This window comes from Gallinula chloropus, assembly GCF_964237585.1.
Source record: "Gallinula chloropus genome assembly, chromosome: 1".
Taxonomy (NCBI): domain Eukaryota; kingdom Metazoa; phylum Chordata; class Aves; order Gruiformes; family Rallidae; genus Gallinula; species Gallinula chloropus.
The window spans coordinates 183,830,289-183,845,934 of record NC_140085.1 but is presented as its reverse complement, the minus strand read 5'-3'; the positions used below and the strand labels follow the sequence as shown (position 1 = coordinate 183,845,934).

Sequence of the window (15,646 nt, the reverse complement as noted above, 5' to 3'; positions counted from 1 at the left end):
TGTCCACAGTAGCTCCTAAATAGTGAGCCTTGCAGAAAGGAGTCCTATTTTCATCTTGCTGAAGGAGCAATGGTGGGAAAAATCTTTTCCTGATTCTCAGGAAGTCTGAGAGTATGAAAGAAAAATCGGCACTTTCAGGTTCAGGATAGTAAAACTTGTTTCAGTTATACATCTTTTCCTGGTCAGTGTGAATGCATTACCATGTAATCACAGTGAAGTAAATTTTTTATGTGTAAGTCCTCTACAGGTGTAAATCCATTACTGTAGCCAGCTACAGTCACAGGGAGCTAAGCACTATTAGTAAGTTCTTCCAAAGGCTTCTCTATCTAGTGTTAGTAGTGCAAATTCTTGGGCAAGATCTGGAGTCTACCCTACCTTGATTGATTCCTCAAAGAAAAGACCCCAGGAGAAAAATTATTCTTAGTGTGTTCTTCTGGAGACTTAGTTGAAAAGAGCTTGAAGAAATTCCTTGGAGGCTTGCTTGAGTCTCTTTTAGTAAGATCATGTTTTTGCCTAATTGAACAGCCCTCAGTCTTTTCGGTCTGTGCTTGGGGATAGTGGGCCACACTCTGATTGAGGCACATGTATGCAATCACTCATTTTTAGTCAACCTGCTCCTCATCTGAGGAAGATGTGCTCCAGCCAGACAGGAGCATTATGTCTGCTGCTTGTTGTCACAAAGGTGAGTTAGCAGAACTCAAATGTAGAAAAGTTGCCTTTGTCTTCTGTTATCTGTAGCTGTGCTCTTCATCTGAAGAGCAGCCTTAGAATCTGTTTGGATGGAAGGGACATAGTTCACCATGCATGTAGGATATAATTTTCATGTCCATGGCTTTTAGGAACATCACATTGACTTATTCAGCCTTTTTACAGGTTTTCAGTTTTGGTTTGTTTGGGGTTTTTCTATTTAGGTTTGTTTGGGTGTTTTTTTTTTTTTTAAACCTCTGTGTTAACGAGTTCCAAGTCAGTGAGTAGAGCAAAATAATGGTCCTTTCCCAACCATTAAAGAAATTGGATCTTTACCCAGGTTCATATCCAAGAGCTGTTACTGAAAATTCACTCAGGCTACATAGCCCACCTAGGAAAACATTAAGAGAAAATTTAGTAGAGGTTTTCAGAGCATCCCTTTAATGTGTCAAAGTTGGAGTCAGGCTTTTTTTTCTTTATGTTGGACTATGGCATGTGCTTTCAGCTCCTAAAGCTAAAATTGGAGATTACATGTAAGTAAAACCTGGAAGTTCAGCTCAGTCTGTGACAACAGTGGTAGAGCTCGAAAGGGATGTCCAGACAGCCTTGGTGAGACACTGTCATGGGTTGGCCAGAAAAGCTGTGGCTGCCCCCTCCTTGGCAGTGTTCAAGGCCAGGTTGGACGGGGCCTTGGGCAGCCTGGTCTAGTGGAGGGTGTCCCTGCCCATGACAAGGGCTTGGGGCAAGGTATCTCTAAGGTCTCTTCCAATCCAAATCGGTCTGTGGTTCTATGGACCTGAATCTACCTCCATCCCTGGCCTGATCCTTTAGCCTTTCCTAGGATGTAGGGGCAAAGAGCTGCTTGTTGTCATCTGAGTACAGCTGATGCTATTTGGCACTCCCAATTCCTAATGTTGAGATGTCTTTGAAGTTCTGCTCTTTGTCCCAAGAAGACACAAATAGCTTAACTTTCATACCAAAAGAAGTTCTTCCTACTATATGCTGAGTTTCTAAACCTTCCTGTGACCTGAAGAAGCTTTTCTTAATGGAGTTTGTCACCTGAGGGCAAAGATTTCTTTGTTTCTTTTTGCTTTTGATCTTTCCCAGCAGAGTTGAGACTCTTCATAGAGTTTTCCCATGTGTCAAATGCTGAAAAGTTTAACATCTTTCACAGCTCCAATAGAGTATCCTATTGGCCCCACATCCTGTAGTACTAAGTGGAATGCAGCATAGAGCTTGATGGTCATCCTCTTTGCTGACAAAGATTCTTCTTCTGTTAATCATATTGTCTTTGAAACTTATTTGCTTTGACAGGCATTTTTGTTTAATCCTGTGGCCACCTTCCAAGAAGGTAAACAAAAAGTACTGGGATATGCAGGATTTGCATGTTTACTGTTCGTGCAGCCTGACCTTCCCACTGTTAGTGAAGCAAACGATGGGTATCTGTCATCAAACACTCTTAACAGATCACTATGCTGGACAAGAATGTGCACTCATGACATCATTACTGTTTCTAAACATTTGGCATTTTTTGCCTGGAATATATGTCTGTGGACCTTTTCATACAGAAACCTCCATAGACCGTCGTAGTGGGATCTCTACCAGAGTGTTGCTCTGCAGTTGCATGTGCCATGCATGGTTCAGGCAGTGGTTGAGTATCTTGCTTTTTGAAGGAGCCCTGCTTCGTTTTGTTGGTGCCAGGGTCTTGCACTTTATCAGGGATTTCATTCTGATGCCTCTCTCTTTGGAAGGGCACTCTCAGCAGGCTTTGAACAGGATGGGCATATCCAGGTATGCTCATTAGTCCTTATTTTCAGCACAGGAGCCTGCAGAACAGGCTGGTGCTATGATTTAGGTAAAAACTTCTGAGTTTGTCACAGTATGACAAAATGCATTTTCAGTTCACGTCAAGTGTAAATCATGTTCTTCTACATTATGTAGGGGAGTGATTGGTCTATCAAATCACTATGGACAATCAGTTAGTAGCTGTCCAGGAGTTGGATGCTTTTGCGAATGGACAGAGCTGTTTCAAATAGAGACACTTCTTAGGACTGGAAGGTTACATAAACACATCAATTTTATAAGAAATGCTAATAAGAATAGCTTTTAGGAAGAAATTTTTAGTGCTTCTCAGTAAGCCTCTCTGCTTCAGGCTGCTATGGAAGCACCTCTATATATATTCTTGATGGTCATTGTTCAGCCCAACCATCTGCAAGCAGTGAGTAGCGACAGGAACATTCTTGCTCACTCTTACTTTCCCTGGCTGAGGGCATTTTTTTTTTCTGGAGCCATTGTGCCATATGACTGATTGACAGCCTGAAGATGTTGCCACCCTTTGTAGAAATTCTGATGTCAACCTGCAGTCAGTTATGCCCTGTGAAGTTCAGCTCTCTCTTAAGGAGGGTAGAATACCTTGGTATTAGAATATGCACACGTTTATTTTGCTTAATGTTAGGAATCATTCTCTAAGGCATACTCATGCTGCCAGAGGAATTGGATAGTTGTGTATGCAGGTATAAAAGGCTCCCTATGGAACTATTAACATGCTAGAACAGGAGAGAAGTGGACTCCTGGTTAGCTCAGTTATGGTGTATATGGCCATCTTTAACATGCAGCTACAAATGGAAAGCTTTTTGGTGTTAACCCAGTCTTAACCATGCTAAGATTTATAATTAGTCTGATGCAGATTTGCTCTTGTCAGAGATTCTGTCCCATAGCAGAATTCACACCTCTGTTTATATGTTTGATGGGCCAGAATTCGAAATATCGTTCCTCTGTTACCATCTTTGCCATCGGTGGCCTCCCTGTGGGGTGTTCCTCCATTCCTGAGAGATACCCAACAGTGAGTCGGAGCTTGGTTTTACTACACCTCTCCCCATGCTGCTGCCAGCAGAACAGCCCTTCAGTGTCTGATCACCTTGGGATCCATGGGACTCTCCTGCAAGCAAATGGAGTGCTTCTGAGGCATGCTGTTTGGAGATACCCACTGCATTGATGTACATGTGGACAGCTGCTTGAAGGAGAGACACAAGTTACTATTCTGTTACTGTTGTTCTGTAACTATGCATACCTGCTTTCCTTTCCTCTTTGTCGGAGTCCCTGAAAGATTTCTAGAGAATTGGAAGACCTTAAATAAAAGGGTTCATCACCAATTCTGTGGCCCTATAAATACAACTCAAGCAAATTATTCAGCTAACAGTACTTGTACAGAAGCACGCTCACTGTGAATGAACGTGAAGTGTGGAGTGAGTAACGGTGGCAGACAAACCGCAGTCTGCCACTTAAATTATTCAGGTGAAGTGGCATGGAATATTTCAGTGGTTTGGCCACTGGCATGCTCTAGACTTACTGCCTGGTGTTTGTGGAAGGTGATTTACCAGCTTTTTGGCTGCTAAAGGCCATGCAGCTCATTCTTACTGTTCTGTGAGGATGCTGTTCAGCGGGACTCTCACTTTGTTCCAGCTGTGTTCTCTGTGTTGTACTGGGGGTTTGGACTAGGTGACTCTTAAAGGTTTCTTCCAACCCAAACCATTCTGTGATTCATGGCTATATTCCAGCATCTGCCATCCTGGCATTTCAGGATGTTTGAGAGAGGATCTCAAGATACACATCTATGTTCTTGCTGGAGAAATGTGAAAATAACAAATGAGTTAATGTGACATTTCCTAACTAGAATTTTGTTTTCACTAAGTTCCATAAAAATAATTTGTTTGCTAAGTTCTTGACTACTATAAATATTTCATCATCTTTCGAATCTGCAAGAGGCTTGTATCTCAAGGGCTTTTTTTGCAGAAATTTGTAAGTAAAGACCACCTGCCTTTATTGCAAGATCTTGCAAAACACATAGTTGAGCACTGCTGATACTGAATCCTTTGCTTGAAAAACAAATAGATGTTGCCAACCATATCTATGAACAATTCTTACAACAAGCATATTAGCTGAAAACATCACAAAGCTCTTTCCCTGAATTTTTGGAGCATGAGATGTAGAAAACCCAATCAAATACTTTAGGCAGAACAGAATTGGGGAAACCTGTCATGTGCCGTAGCAGTTTACTTGCTCAAGGAGACAGTTGACAGTTTCTGCTCTAAGACCCCATTTCATTCAGGTTGCACCTTTTCAGTAGATAGGAAGTGTCTGCTGGGCCAGTGTGTGCCACCCTCATAAATAAATATTTCTCCTTATACATTCATGCACAAGTAGGCTTGCTCCCCACCATGAACTGTGGTGGTAATACCTCTGGGTGGGAAACAGTAAGACCTAAGCTATCAGGACATTCTTCGAGCTTCAATCCCTCCCCTCAGAACTGTTTTACCATAGCAGCATAGCTGATCATGTAGGAGCAGTTATCTGAGGCAGGAAGGAGACCCTTCCTCCACAGGGTGATGTGCATAGTTGCTGTGTGCTGAAGAAAGCTGACTGCTGTGTGAAGAGGGCCTGGGGAACCTCAGTCTGGTCCCTGCAGCTGCTGAGGTGAAGGCGATGGAGGAGACAAACAGCAGGAAAATGAACTGTGCTTGGGCAAAGCCAGATGGAATGAAGTTGGCTCATTGCTTAAAATGGCAGTGCCAAGTACTTGGTGTGGGGAAATGAAAGAAATACATTGTAAATCTTCATGGTGAATTCATCCTTCCTGCAGTTTGTCTGCATAGCACTGTTCTCTCAGCATTTTAACTGCCTTCTCATTCCAACTTTATTCTTTCAAAAGCACTTGACAATGAAATAAGTTTAGTGCTTGTCGGTGTGGATGTGCTCTGACTGTGCTGCCTCTGGAGAGGCCGCCTTAGCTAATCAAGGTGGTCTTGTGTGCTCTTTGAGGATTTAGTTTCTGTACTTAGACTTGACAAAAATTAAACTATGGCAGGTTTGTAGAATTTAACCTACTGCATTAAAGGGCTATTTAATTCTGGTGCTTGTCTATTGATTTAGTGTTCACTTATCTGATTTTGAAAATTCTTAATGTATTGATTGCAGGCTTTTCAAGCTGAGGCTAGAAAAGTGGTTTCACATTCTTTTTTAACATTTCTAAAAAATAAGCAAGTCACAGAAATTTTGGACCTAACAAACATTTTCTAATATAGTATCGAGGATTTCTTCAAACATGGTTCTATTTAGATTTTATATATATATAATCTATATATATATAAAAAAAATCTATTATATAAATTCTGTTTAGATTTTATATATATATATATATTACAAGCAAGACACAAAATCAAAGACTGATTTGGGTTGGAAGGGATCTCAAAGATTAAGCCATGGGCAGGGACACCCTCCACTAGACCAGGTTGCCCAAAGCCCCATCCAACCTGGCCTTGAATGCTGCCACAGAGGGGGCAGCCACAGCTTCTCTGGGAAACCTGTGCCAGGGCCTCACCACCCTCACAGGGAAGACTTTCTTCCTAATGTTCGTAATTTCTTTCCTTTCTTCCTAATCTTAAATCTGCCCTCTTTCAGTTTAAACCCACTACCCTCAGTCCTGTCACTATGCTCTCTGATAACACAGCCCCTCTCCAGCTTTCCTGTAGGCCCCTTCAGGTATTGGAAGGCTGCTATAAGGTCTCCCTGGAGAGGCCTTATAAGCTTAACTCTCTCAGCCTGCTCTCATAGGAGAGGTACTCCAACCCTCTGATCATCTTTGTGTTCCTCCTATGGACTCCCTCCAACAGCTCCATGTCTTTCTTGTACTGGGGACCCGAGAGCTGGACATGGTACCCCAGGTGGGGTCTCAAAAGAGCAGCATAGAGGGGTAGAATCACCTCCCTTGACCTTCTGATCACACTGCTTTTGATGTAGCCCAGGATACAGCTGGCTTTTTGGGCTGCAAGCACACTTTACCAGCTCATGTTGTGCTTTACATCAGTCAACTCATGTTGACCATCAGTCAACACCCCAAGTCCTTCTCAGGGCTGCTCTCAATCCATTCTCCACCCAGCCTGTAGTTGTGTTTGGGATTAAGCAGGCTCATGTGCAGGACCTTGCACTTGGCCTTGTTGAACTTGATGCAGTTTGCACAGGCCCACCTCTGAAGCCTGTCAAGGTCCCTCTTTGTGGCACCCCTTCCCTCCGGCATGTTGAACGTACCACACAGCTTGGTGTCAGTCAGCAAACTTGCTGATGGTGCAATTGATCCCACTATCCATGTCTCCAAAAAGATATTAAACAGCGCTGGTCCTAGTACTGACTCCCGAGGAAAGCCATTCATCACCAGTCTCAGTTGAGAAACCAAGCCATTGACTGCAACCCTCTGAGTGCAGCCATCCATCCAGTTCCTTACCCACTGAGGGGTCCGTGTGTCAAATCCATGTCTCCTCAGTTTAGAGACTGGCGTCATGTGGGATTGTGTCAGGTACTTTGCACAAGTCCAGGTAGATGGTATCTGTCACTCTTCCCTTATTTACCAGTGCTGTAACCCCACTGTAGAATGCCACCAAATTTATCAGGTATTATTTGCCCTTTTTGAAGCTGTGTTGGCTGTGACCAGTCACCTCAGTACTTATCATGTGCCTGAGCGTAGTAGTTCCCTGGGTCTTTCTTTTTTGCCTTCTAAAAAAAATGGGGGTTATGTTTCCCCCTTTCTAGTCACCGGGAACTTCACAGGACTGCCACAGCTGCTCAAATACGATGGACAATGACTTAGGCTCTTCATCTGCCCGTTTCCTCAGGACCTGCAAATGCATCTCATCAGGTTCCACTGGCTTGTGCACCTTCAGGTTCCTTAGATGGTCTCAGACCTGTTTTTCTACAGTGGGTGGGTCTTCATTCTCCCAGTGCCTAGCTTTGCCTTCTATGACTTGGGTGGTGTGGCTGGAGCACTTGCTGGTAAGACTGAGGCCAAATATTCGTTGAGTACCGTGGCCTTCTCCATGTCCTGGGTAACCAGGTGTTCTGTTTTGTTCTGGAGGGGGCCTACATTTTCCCCTCAGTTTCCTTTTGTTGCTGACATACTTAGTGAAACCTTTCTTGTTGCCCTTGATGTCCCTGGCCAGATGTAATTCTGTAAGAGGTTTAGCTTTCCTAACCTGATTCCTGGCTGCTCAGACAGTTTGTCTGTATTCCTCCCAGGCTCCACCCTCTGTAAGGTTTCTTTTTGCATTTGAGTTTTCCCAGGAGGTCCTTGTTCACCCGTGCAGACCTCCCAGGGGTTTTGCCTGACTTTGTTGTGGTGCATTGCTTCTGAGCTTGGAGGAGGTTATCCTTCAATACTAACCAGCTGTCTTGCACCCCGCTTCCCTCAAGAGATTTGTCCCATGGTACTCTACCACCAAGGTCCCTGAAGAGGCCAGAGTCTGCTCTCCTGAAGTCCAGGGCAGTGAGCTTGCAATAACATGATATAATACAACCTCTGTAATGAGTACTGTTTGAGTATCAGATAGTTGTTTGGGTGCTGAAAACCCTGACCTTCCTTGCTAGTATAATAGATTTATTTTAGGTGCTGTAGCTGTTTATTACACCTTTTCAGTGCTTTGCTTTATTAGAATTTGAAAACTTAATGTGTTTATTAACCCTCCCCCAAAATAAAACCCTCAAACCCCAAAAAGGTCTTCAGATGTACATGCCACATCATCATATTCCATTGCCCTCTGTCTGTGTACATCTGGACATACCAAGCAAAAGATAAAATCTAAAGTTTAAAAAATACTGTTTCACACTTTTGGAATAATACTGTTGGGACATTTGGTTACAGTTAGAATTGATGAATTTGTTCCCTTCCTTTTAAAGTAGCACTTTAGGCATTCAGAAGTTCTAATCAAGCAAGGCAGAAATGTTGAATGGGTACTTTACCTCTGAAAATATAATTTTTTTTCTTCAGGAATTCCTCAAAGGATCTAAGGCCGAAGGGTGCTTTGTTTTACATCAGAAATTAGGTTAACAGTGTGAGTGGGAAATAAATAGAAGTGCCAGCATATGTGGAACATGCTACTTTGGACACTAGATGAAATCTAATTTACTCTGGGAAATAATGTGTTGTGTGTGGCTAAACATTAATGTCAGGCAGATCCATGTTTATTGTAAATGTCTGTCGATGCCCAGACTGTCAGTTTTGATTCTTTCAGATGTCATGGATTGACATAGTTCTGCCTGTGATTAACAAGCTGCTAGATTCTTACAGCTGAAATACTGCAAATTTTATTTGAAGTTACAAAGCGCCTTTGAAAACCCCACAGTCTTACCTAAACTTCTGTTTTGAAAGGGGACACTACATTGTCACCCCATACTAATAAGCATTAAGTGTCTTTACTTTTCTTCATTCCTTTGCAGAACAAAAGAGATGAACATCTTTTGAAAAAAAGAAATGTTCCCCAAGAAGAAAGTTTAGAAGATTCTGATGTTGATGCTGACTTCAAAGCAGTACGTTACTTCATTCTGGAATTACTTGTATAACTTGGGGGGTGTCTCAAAATCAGTGTATTCTGGTTTTATTTTAACATCTGAAGTCTTGCAGTTATTTGAAAACAAAATTATGAACCAATATGCTGCTGTAATTAGTATGATGTTCACATGTTTAAAAATAATATAATGTAGCAACAATATTACTAAAATCTTTTTTGTTTTCTTTTCAAGCAAAACGTAACACTAGAAGCTATACTGCAGGTATGTGACAAACAGGTTTTGTTTATTAATTAGAAGTACCTGTACTATAGATTTTTAGTTTTTACTGTGGGTTTGTGGTTTTGTTTTTGTTTCTTTTCAGAATGCCACAAGTGACAACCCAGTGATCCAACTGAGTGCTGTCCAAGCTGCAAGGTAAAAATAAATATACTCACAGAAACCTATTACCTCATTTTTTTTTCATTATGAAAGTTACTTATTTTACTTTTACATTTAATTTCACAGAAAACTCCTATCCAGTGACAGAAATCCACCTATTGATGACTTAATAAAATCAGGAATTTTACCAATTCTGGTAAAATGCCTAGAAAGGGATGATAAGTAAGTATACTTCTAAAAACGTTGTCTTTTACTGAAAATCTGTAACCAAAAGGTGCCTCATTATTTCATATGAAACTGAGGATTTGTAGCACCCATAGTATCTGACACAGTGGACACATTCCATGATGATAAATCATAAACTCTTCAGGAGTATTTATCCTGCCACTGGGAGCTTACATGAGCATATCCAGAAAAACTTACTAAATTTCTCATGGGTTTTGAATATTCCAGACTCTTGTTAACTTTTTAAAAAACCTGTCTGTGTCTTACTGGGTATACTTTTGTGAAGGCAGAGAGCATGTCTGGTTATAAGCAGTGTCTTCTTTTTCCCAGAGAATTCTTGTCATCTATTTCATTAAGGTTGTATTAGCTTAAGTTTCTAGCTTCTTTAGTTTTCACTGCAAGATGGGTTTCCTCCTGGCTCTGTGCTGCTTCCTCGTGTGATGACACAACACAGTCAACACACTCTCTATTATGAATCTTTGTTGAAAAACAAGAGCTTCAGTAAAGGAGGTTGAGAACATGAGCGTGTACTTGGAGGAATGTAATGACCTGCAAGAAAAATGCCATCTTCCACAATCTGTGAGCAACTTATTCAGATAGATGCAGACTAACACATTTGAGGTAGATGTTTTAGCCTGTCTTTGATCTCAGGCAGCTAGAAGTGTATTTACAGTATTTCCATTTTCAAGGTTATTTCTACAGCCATGAAGGCTAGAAACTTCAAAAATGCTACTTGGCATTTTGGGTATCATTTGGTGGTTACAGAAACATGAAGTGTGAGTTATGTCTAGCTTGTTTATCAAAACAGTTGCTTAGAATGCAGCTGCCAATAGCATTCAACTTAGGATGAGCATTTTGAAATGGGTCGTGAATAACTGTCTGCTCTGGTAGTAGCTGGTTCAGGATCCTGAAAATTCTTTTAATTTATTTCCAGGGTAGTTTTTGTATGATTTTTCTTTGTAGATGTTTTTATAAACCTTTTGGAATTGAACTCAACATTTTATTAAGCAGGCCTTTTAATTTTTATTGTTATATAATACGTAGCAGTATTACATAATAATATAATTTATATAATATAATACAGACTTTGTATAAATCTGTTCTACAAAACTGTATAAAACTGTTTTAAAAAACTGCTGTTGGCATATACAACAGTTAACAAGCATCTTGGAAGAGATGTTCCCCCAGCTTTCATAATATTTGTAACTAATTTTATCTGCATTTAATTTGTCCTTTTTAAAACAGCTATGATGCTGTCTGTTGATAACTGATAATAGATCTTCCCCTGTCTATGACAGAGAAGAAAAATACCCTTATACCTGCTTACACTTGATTGTTAAAGCTATAGCTGTAGGCTTATCATAAGAAAGAGAAAGGAGAGACCAAACTAGAACTAGAATTTTAATGTGTCTGGTCCTAGAATGTAAAGGTTTATAGATGGCTGCTGACAGGTACTATTTGTCTTTAGAAATCCTTATTTCTCATGCACTACTATCTTTTTTTTTTTTTTTAATTTCATCCCAAATAAAAACCTTAAAATGCTTTGGAAGTTCATATGCACACATGCAGAAAAAGCTTAAGGGCAGTGCTGTGTCTATATATAAAACATAATTGCTAAAGACCCAAACCAGCATGGAAAGGAGAAATATTCACCTAACAGTAAATAGCCTCTGCTCCTCCCAAAGCCAGACACCTTGCTGTTAATGCTAACAGCCATAAGCTGTAAACTTTTATACCTTGTAGGACTCCTAACCTTCAGAATTTGCTCAAACAACAGTTTTCATGCAAACTGTTTTACAAAACTGCTGTTGGCATAAACAACAGTTAACAAGCATCTTGGAAGAGATGTTCTCCCAGCTTTCATAATATTTGTAACTAATTTTATCTGCATTTAATTTGTCCTTTTTAAAACAGCTATGATGCTGTCTGTTGATAACTGATAATAGATCTTCCCCTGTCTGTGACAGAGAAGAAAAATACCTTTATACCTGCTTACACTTGATCTGGGGTGTAATGTTGGAAGGGCCAAATTTTTATTGGTTATGGTCAGACGTGGTTCTTACCAAGAACTGCTGATGACAGCAAGACACTTGCATTTCCTTCACTATGAATGGTGTTTGGATCTACTGGATGTAGAAAGATCTCTGTTAAGAGTGGCATAATTAAGTTCTGTGATGCAAAGTGCTAAAAGTCTTTCATACAGGAAATAATTAGTTACCTAGAATACTGGTCAGCTTCACTGATTGGTATGTACTTCAGTAAGTGTTACTGGTTTTTAGGTTTTCTTTTTTAATTACTAATATGAAGTCAGAATGATGTGTGCTTTACAAAAGGCCATGGAATGGTTTTTTGGTGACTTGCTTTGTGGGTGGGGTTTTTTGTTTGTTTTGGTTTGGTTTTTTGTGGTTTTGGTTTGTTGGTTGGTTTTAATACAGCTTTTCCTAGGAAATATCCAGGCTTACAGGGTTTTTAAAAAACTTTCAGCCCAGTGACACTACTTAAATGCAGCGTTGTCTCAGAGTGGATACAGCTAGTAATGCTGAAATCAGCTGTAAACTAATCTGCAGATCATGTTTTGACTTACTGCTATAAAATTATTTCATTCCAGTCCTTCATTACAATTTGAAGCTGCATGGGCATTGACTAACATAGCGTCAGGCACCTCTGCACAGACTCAAGCTGTTGTACGGTCCAGTAAGTATTGCAGCTTTGAGGGGTGGTGGATATTGTGGCTAAAAGGGAGAAAGGGGTATTTGGATAAAAAATGCCATTTATTAGCAGAAACAGTAAAATAATAAATGTATGTCTGTCCTCTTTCTAAAAAAAAAAAAAAATAAATCTACATTTCCTTTTAAAAATTAAGCTGATTGTCACTAGCGATTAATATTAAGAATCCTAGACCTGATTTTTCCTTAAAGAAGATGGAGAATGACAGGGTATGGCAAAAAATGTTAGTCCTTTCTAACTCTTGATTTGATTTTTGAAATCATGTGCTGTTAATTCTGCTGTGGCTAAAACTTACGTTAGGGAATAATTCTTTCGACCTCAAAGGTATGCTCATAAATCTTACTAAAGTTGGTAAATACATACAGTTGTGTAAAGTTTCCCATCACAATAGTGAAGAAAATCGCCTGCCTTTCTTTCACCCTAAGATTAGTGTCGCCTGTACACACTGTGTTTTGCTGCCTTCATGGTTTGCTTAATCAACCAGTAAGACCTCAATTATGAAAAGAGATTCAAAATAAATTCTGATGTTAATTTCAGATAAATCATTAAAATTAATTTTTCGGGATTGTGTGTATAGCTTATATGTATGAGCACAGTTATCTTAAAACAATGACCTTTATGCTAAATGCAGCATTTTTCTGTTAAACAGGAGACTATACATAAGCAATTATATAAAAAAAAAAGGCTTGGGTTATTCATATTTAGTGATTTTATATGGAAAAAAAGGTGACTTACCTTTTTTAAAAAGAAATCAAATAACTGTGACCCTACCTTTCAATTCAAATGCAGTTTTGTACATTTTAAAAGCTAACAAAATATCTCACTAATTTTTAGATTCTTCATAGGTAAGATAGTGAAATAGAATAAAAATGCTTATCAAAACAAGATGTGGGTAAAAATCCAAAGCCTTTTTTAAAAGAAAAAGCTTTTTAAACATATTTTTTAAAATCTTGAATTTGTTTCAAAAAATCCTGACATGATTTGGGCACCTCTGTTTTTAGATTGCTTTTCTGGTGTCTAAACACCTTTGAAAATCTATTCCAAATTTTCCATCCTTTCCAACTTGTTCAGTGGTTAGACCTTGTTTTCTTACTTATTCAAATCCAACAATGTTATCTTATTTGAATGAAAGAATCTAATGAGAAGGCTGTGCACAGCATTAGCTTTGCAGAAAAAATTCATGAAAAAAAATCTTAAAAATTAAAATCTGAATGAAAATATAACAGTCAAAAGGAGTGCTGGTATGTGAACAGTTCAGGCTGGAAGATGTCTCTCCCCAAATCTGTTTGGCTAATGCTCGAATAAAAGACAGTGTGATAAAAGTACTTGAGCAAAGAAAACAGCATTTTCTAGGCTTTACTCCTGAAGACAAAGTGGAAGAAGTTTAGTCTAAAAGTCTTGATGCTTTGGCTGGGAGATGAGTAAGGGAAAACAACCTCCCAACTTGACTCCCTTTAGATAAGGAATGGTTGGAGGAAACAAAGCAATAGGCATCTTAAGAAGAGGCTGGTGCAGCTTAAACACAGAAGAAGATGGCCTCCTGCAATCAAGAAGGACAGATGGCAATTGGAAGGCCGAGCTAAACAGGAGAAGTACTATACACAGAGAATAGATCTTGGCAGGAGGCAATTTGGAGCAGAAGTAATTATATTTTTGAGAGCAGATCAGATAACCTGCAACTTGTGCTTTCTCAGACTGTCCTCTTCCCTGAGTGCTGTTAGGAAATAATTTCATTCGTGCTTTTGAAAGCATACCAGGGCTGCAATCTAATATAAACTGCATACTTGACCCTCCTCTCTCAAATATGTTGAATACACCTATGTATAATCTCAGTAATCACGGAGAAGGAAGCTAGAATATTCCACTTGAGCTAATGGAAGTGGGATGATTGTTGCAAGAACAGCGAGAGGGTTCTTAAGCAACGGTGTGCTGCTGCCCCTCCTAACTTGTCCGTTGTAGGCAATTGCTGAATTACTCATCTAGGGTGGGGAAGGAGTTTTAGGTTGTCTTTATTCTTCATCGCTCTGTGTTTTTCAGGAAAATACACCAGGGGGGTTGGGCTCATTATCACATGTTAAATTATCAACAAAATACTGATTCACACTTGCTCACAAATTGTGTTGCAATTTTTTTTAATTTCTGAAGCTATTTCTACAAGAAAATATTCTTTCCTTCAACAGTATATAAATTGATGTGTTTTACTTTGCTCTGAAAGACCACAGGATGTGTATGATCATATATAGATTTTAAAAATTGCTGCAAGAATTACTGTCTTTCAAAGAGTATGGGTTGTCTGGAGGAAAGTAGTGCGTGGAAACAGTAGAGGGATGGTTTCTTAGCTCTATTAAATCAGTACCACTTCCTTAATCTGGTATATTGCCTGCATTATATAAGAGCAAATTAAAACGTGTCTTAGGCCTGGCAGATGGATGTAAATCTTCACTGCATATGGAAACTAACTATAGCCACCACTTGGGAGGAAGCTATTTTCTTAAAGTCAGGATTTGAAACACGTTTGCACAGTAAGCATGTCATTCTGCAAGGTTTGTATTGTGAGCTTGAATAACTGGAAACTCTGAATTATCAGGACATTAAACCTAGCATCTGCATACTTGAGGGTCTTGGGTATCACTTGGAGAAGTACAGGGAAATGTTTAAACGTGGGGAGAATTTTTGTTTAATAGCTGCTTGCCCTCAGGTTTATTTTTTCCACTTTTTAGATATGTATAGAAATGCTTAACTGAGGTTTTATGTGCTCTTCATAATAGAAACATGGATCTCAGTACATGGCATGGTAGTGAGTGTTTTGTGCTCACTAGTAAAAGTATTGTGCATGTACCATGTTTCAGTAAAACCAAAGCCCATCTTTGCATTCTACAGACGCAGTACCCCTCTTCTTGAGACTACTTCATTCACCACATCAGAACGTGTGTGAGCAAGCTGTCTGGGCTCTCGGAAACATTATAGGTAACTCTTGTTGTTGTTACAATGATTTAAATTCAGGGAGTGTTTCATTTTAGAATTTGACTTTTTGAACATTGACATTGTCATATGAGACTATGTTTCCTCTAAATTCTGTGGCTTAATATAGTAATTTTTTTCATGTGGCCAGAATTACATATGTACGTCCTGGTTTTTTCTGAAGAATAGTATCACATGCTGCACAAAATATTAACAGGATAAATTTTGTCTTGAAAAATATACATACCTATCTGTACGTGTGTATATTGAATTGAACACGAACTGTTAGTAGTAGAATATTGGTGAGGAAACATAGAATTTCAGTATCCCAACA

The 15,646-nt window shown here is 39.4% G+C and overlaps 1 protein-coding gene across 1 annotated transcript in view; it reads left to right on the top strand.

Moving 5' to 3' along the window:
• Positions 1–15,646, top strand: part of KPNA3 (karyopherin subunit alpha 3) — a gene marked incomplete at its 5' end in the record, with an annotated part of 53,529 nt that overhangs the window by 24,185 nt on the left and 13,698 nt on the right. The window contains 6 exons of the mRNA XM_084280356.1: positions 8,950–9,039; positions 9,253–9,282; positions 9,383–9,435; positions 9,526–9,621; positions 12,233–12,318; positions 15,232–15,318. Of these exons, the coding sequence (XP_084136482.1) occupies positions 8,950–9,039; positions 9,253–9,282; positions 9,383–9,435; positions 9,526–9,621; positions 12,233–12,318; positions 15,232–15,318 (442 nt within the window). The remainder of the gene's footprint in view (positions 1–8,949; positions 9,040–9,252; positions 9,283–9,382; positions 9,436–9,525; positions 9,622–12,232; positions 12,319–15,231; positions 15,319–15,646) is intronic.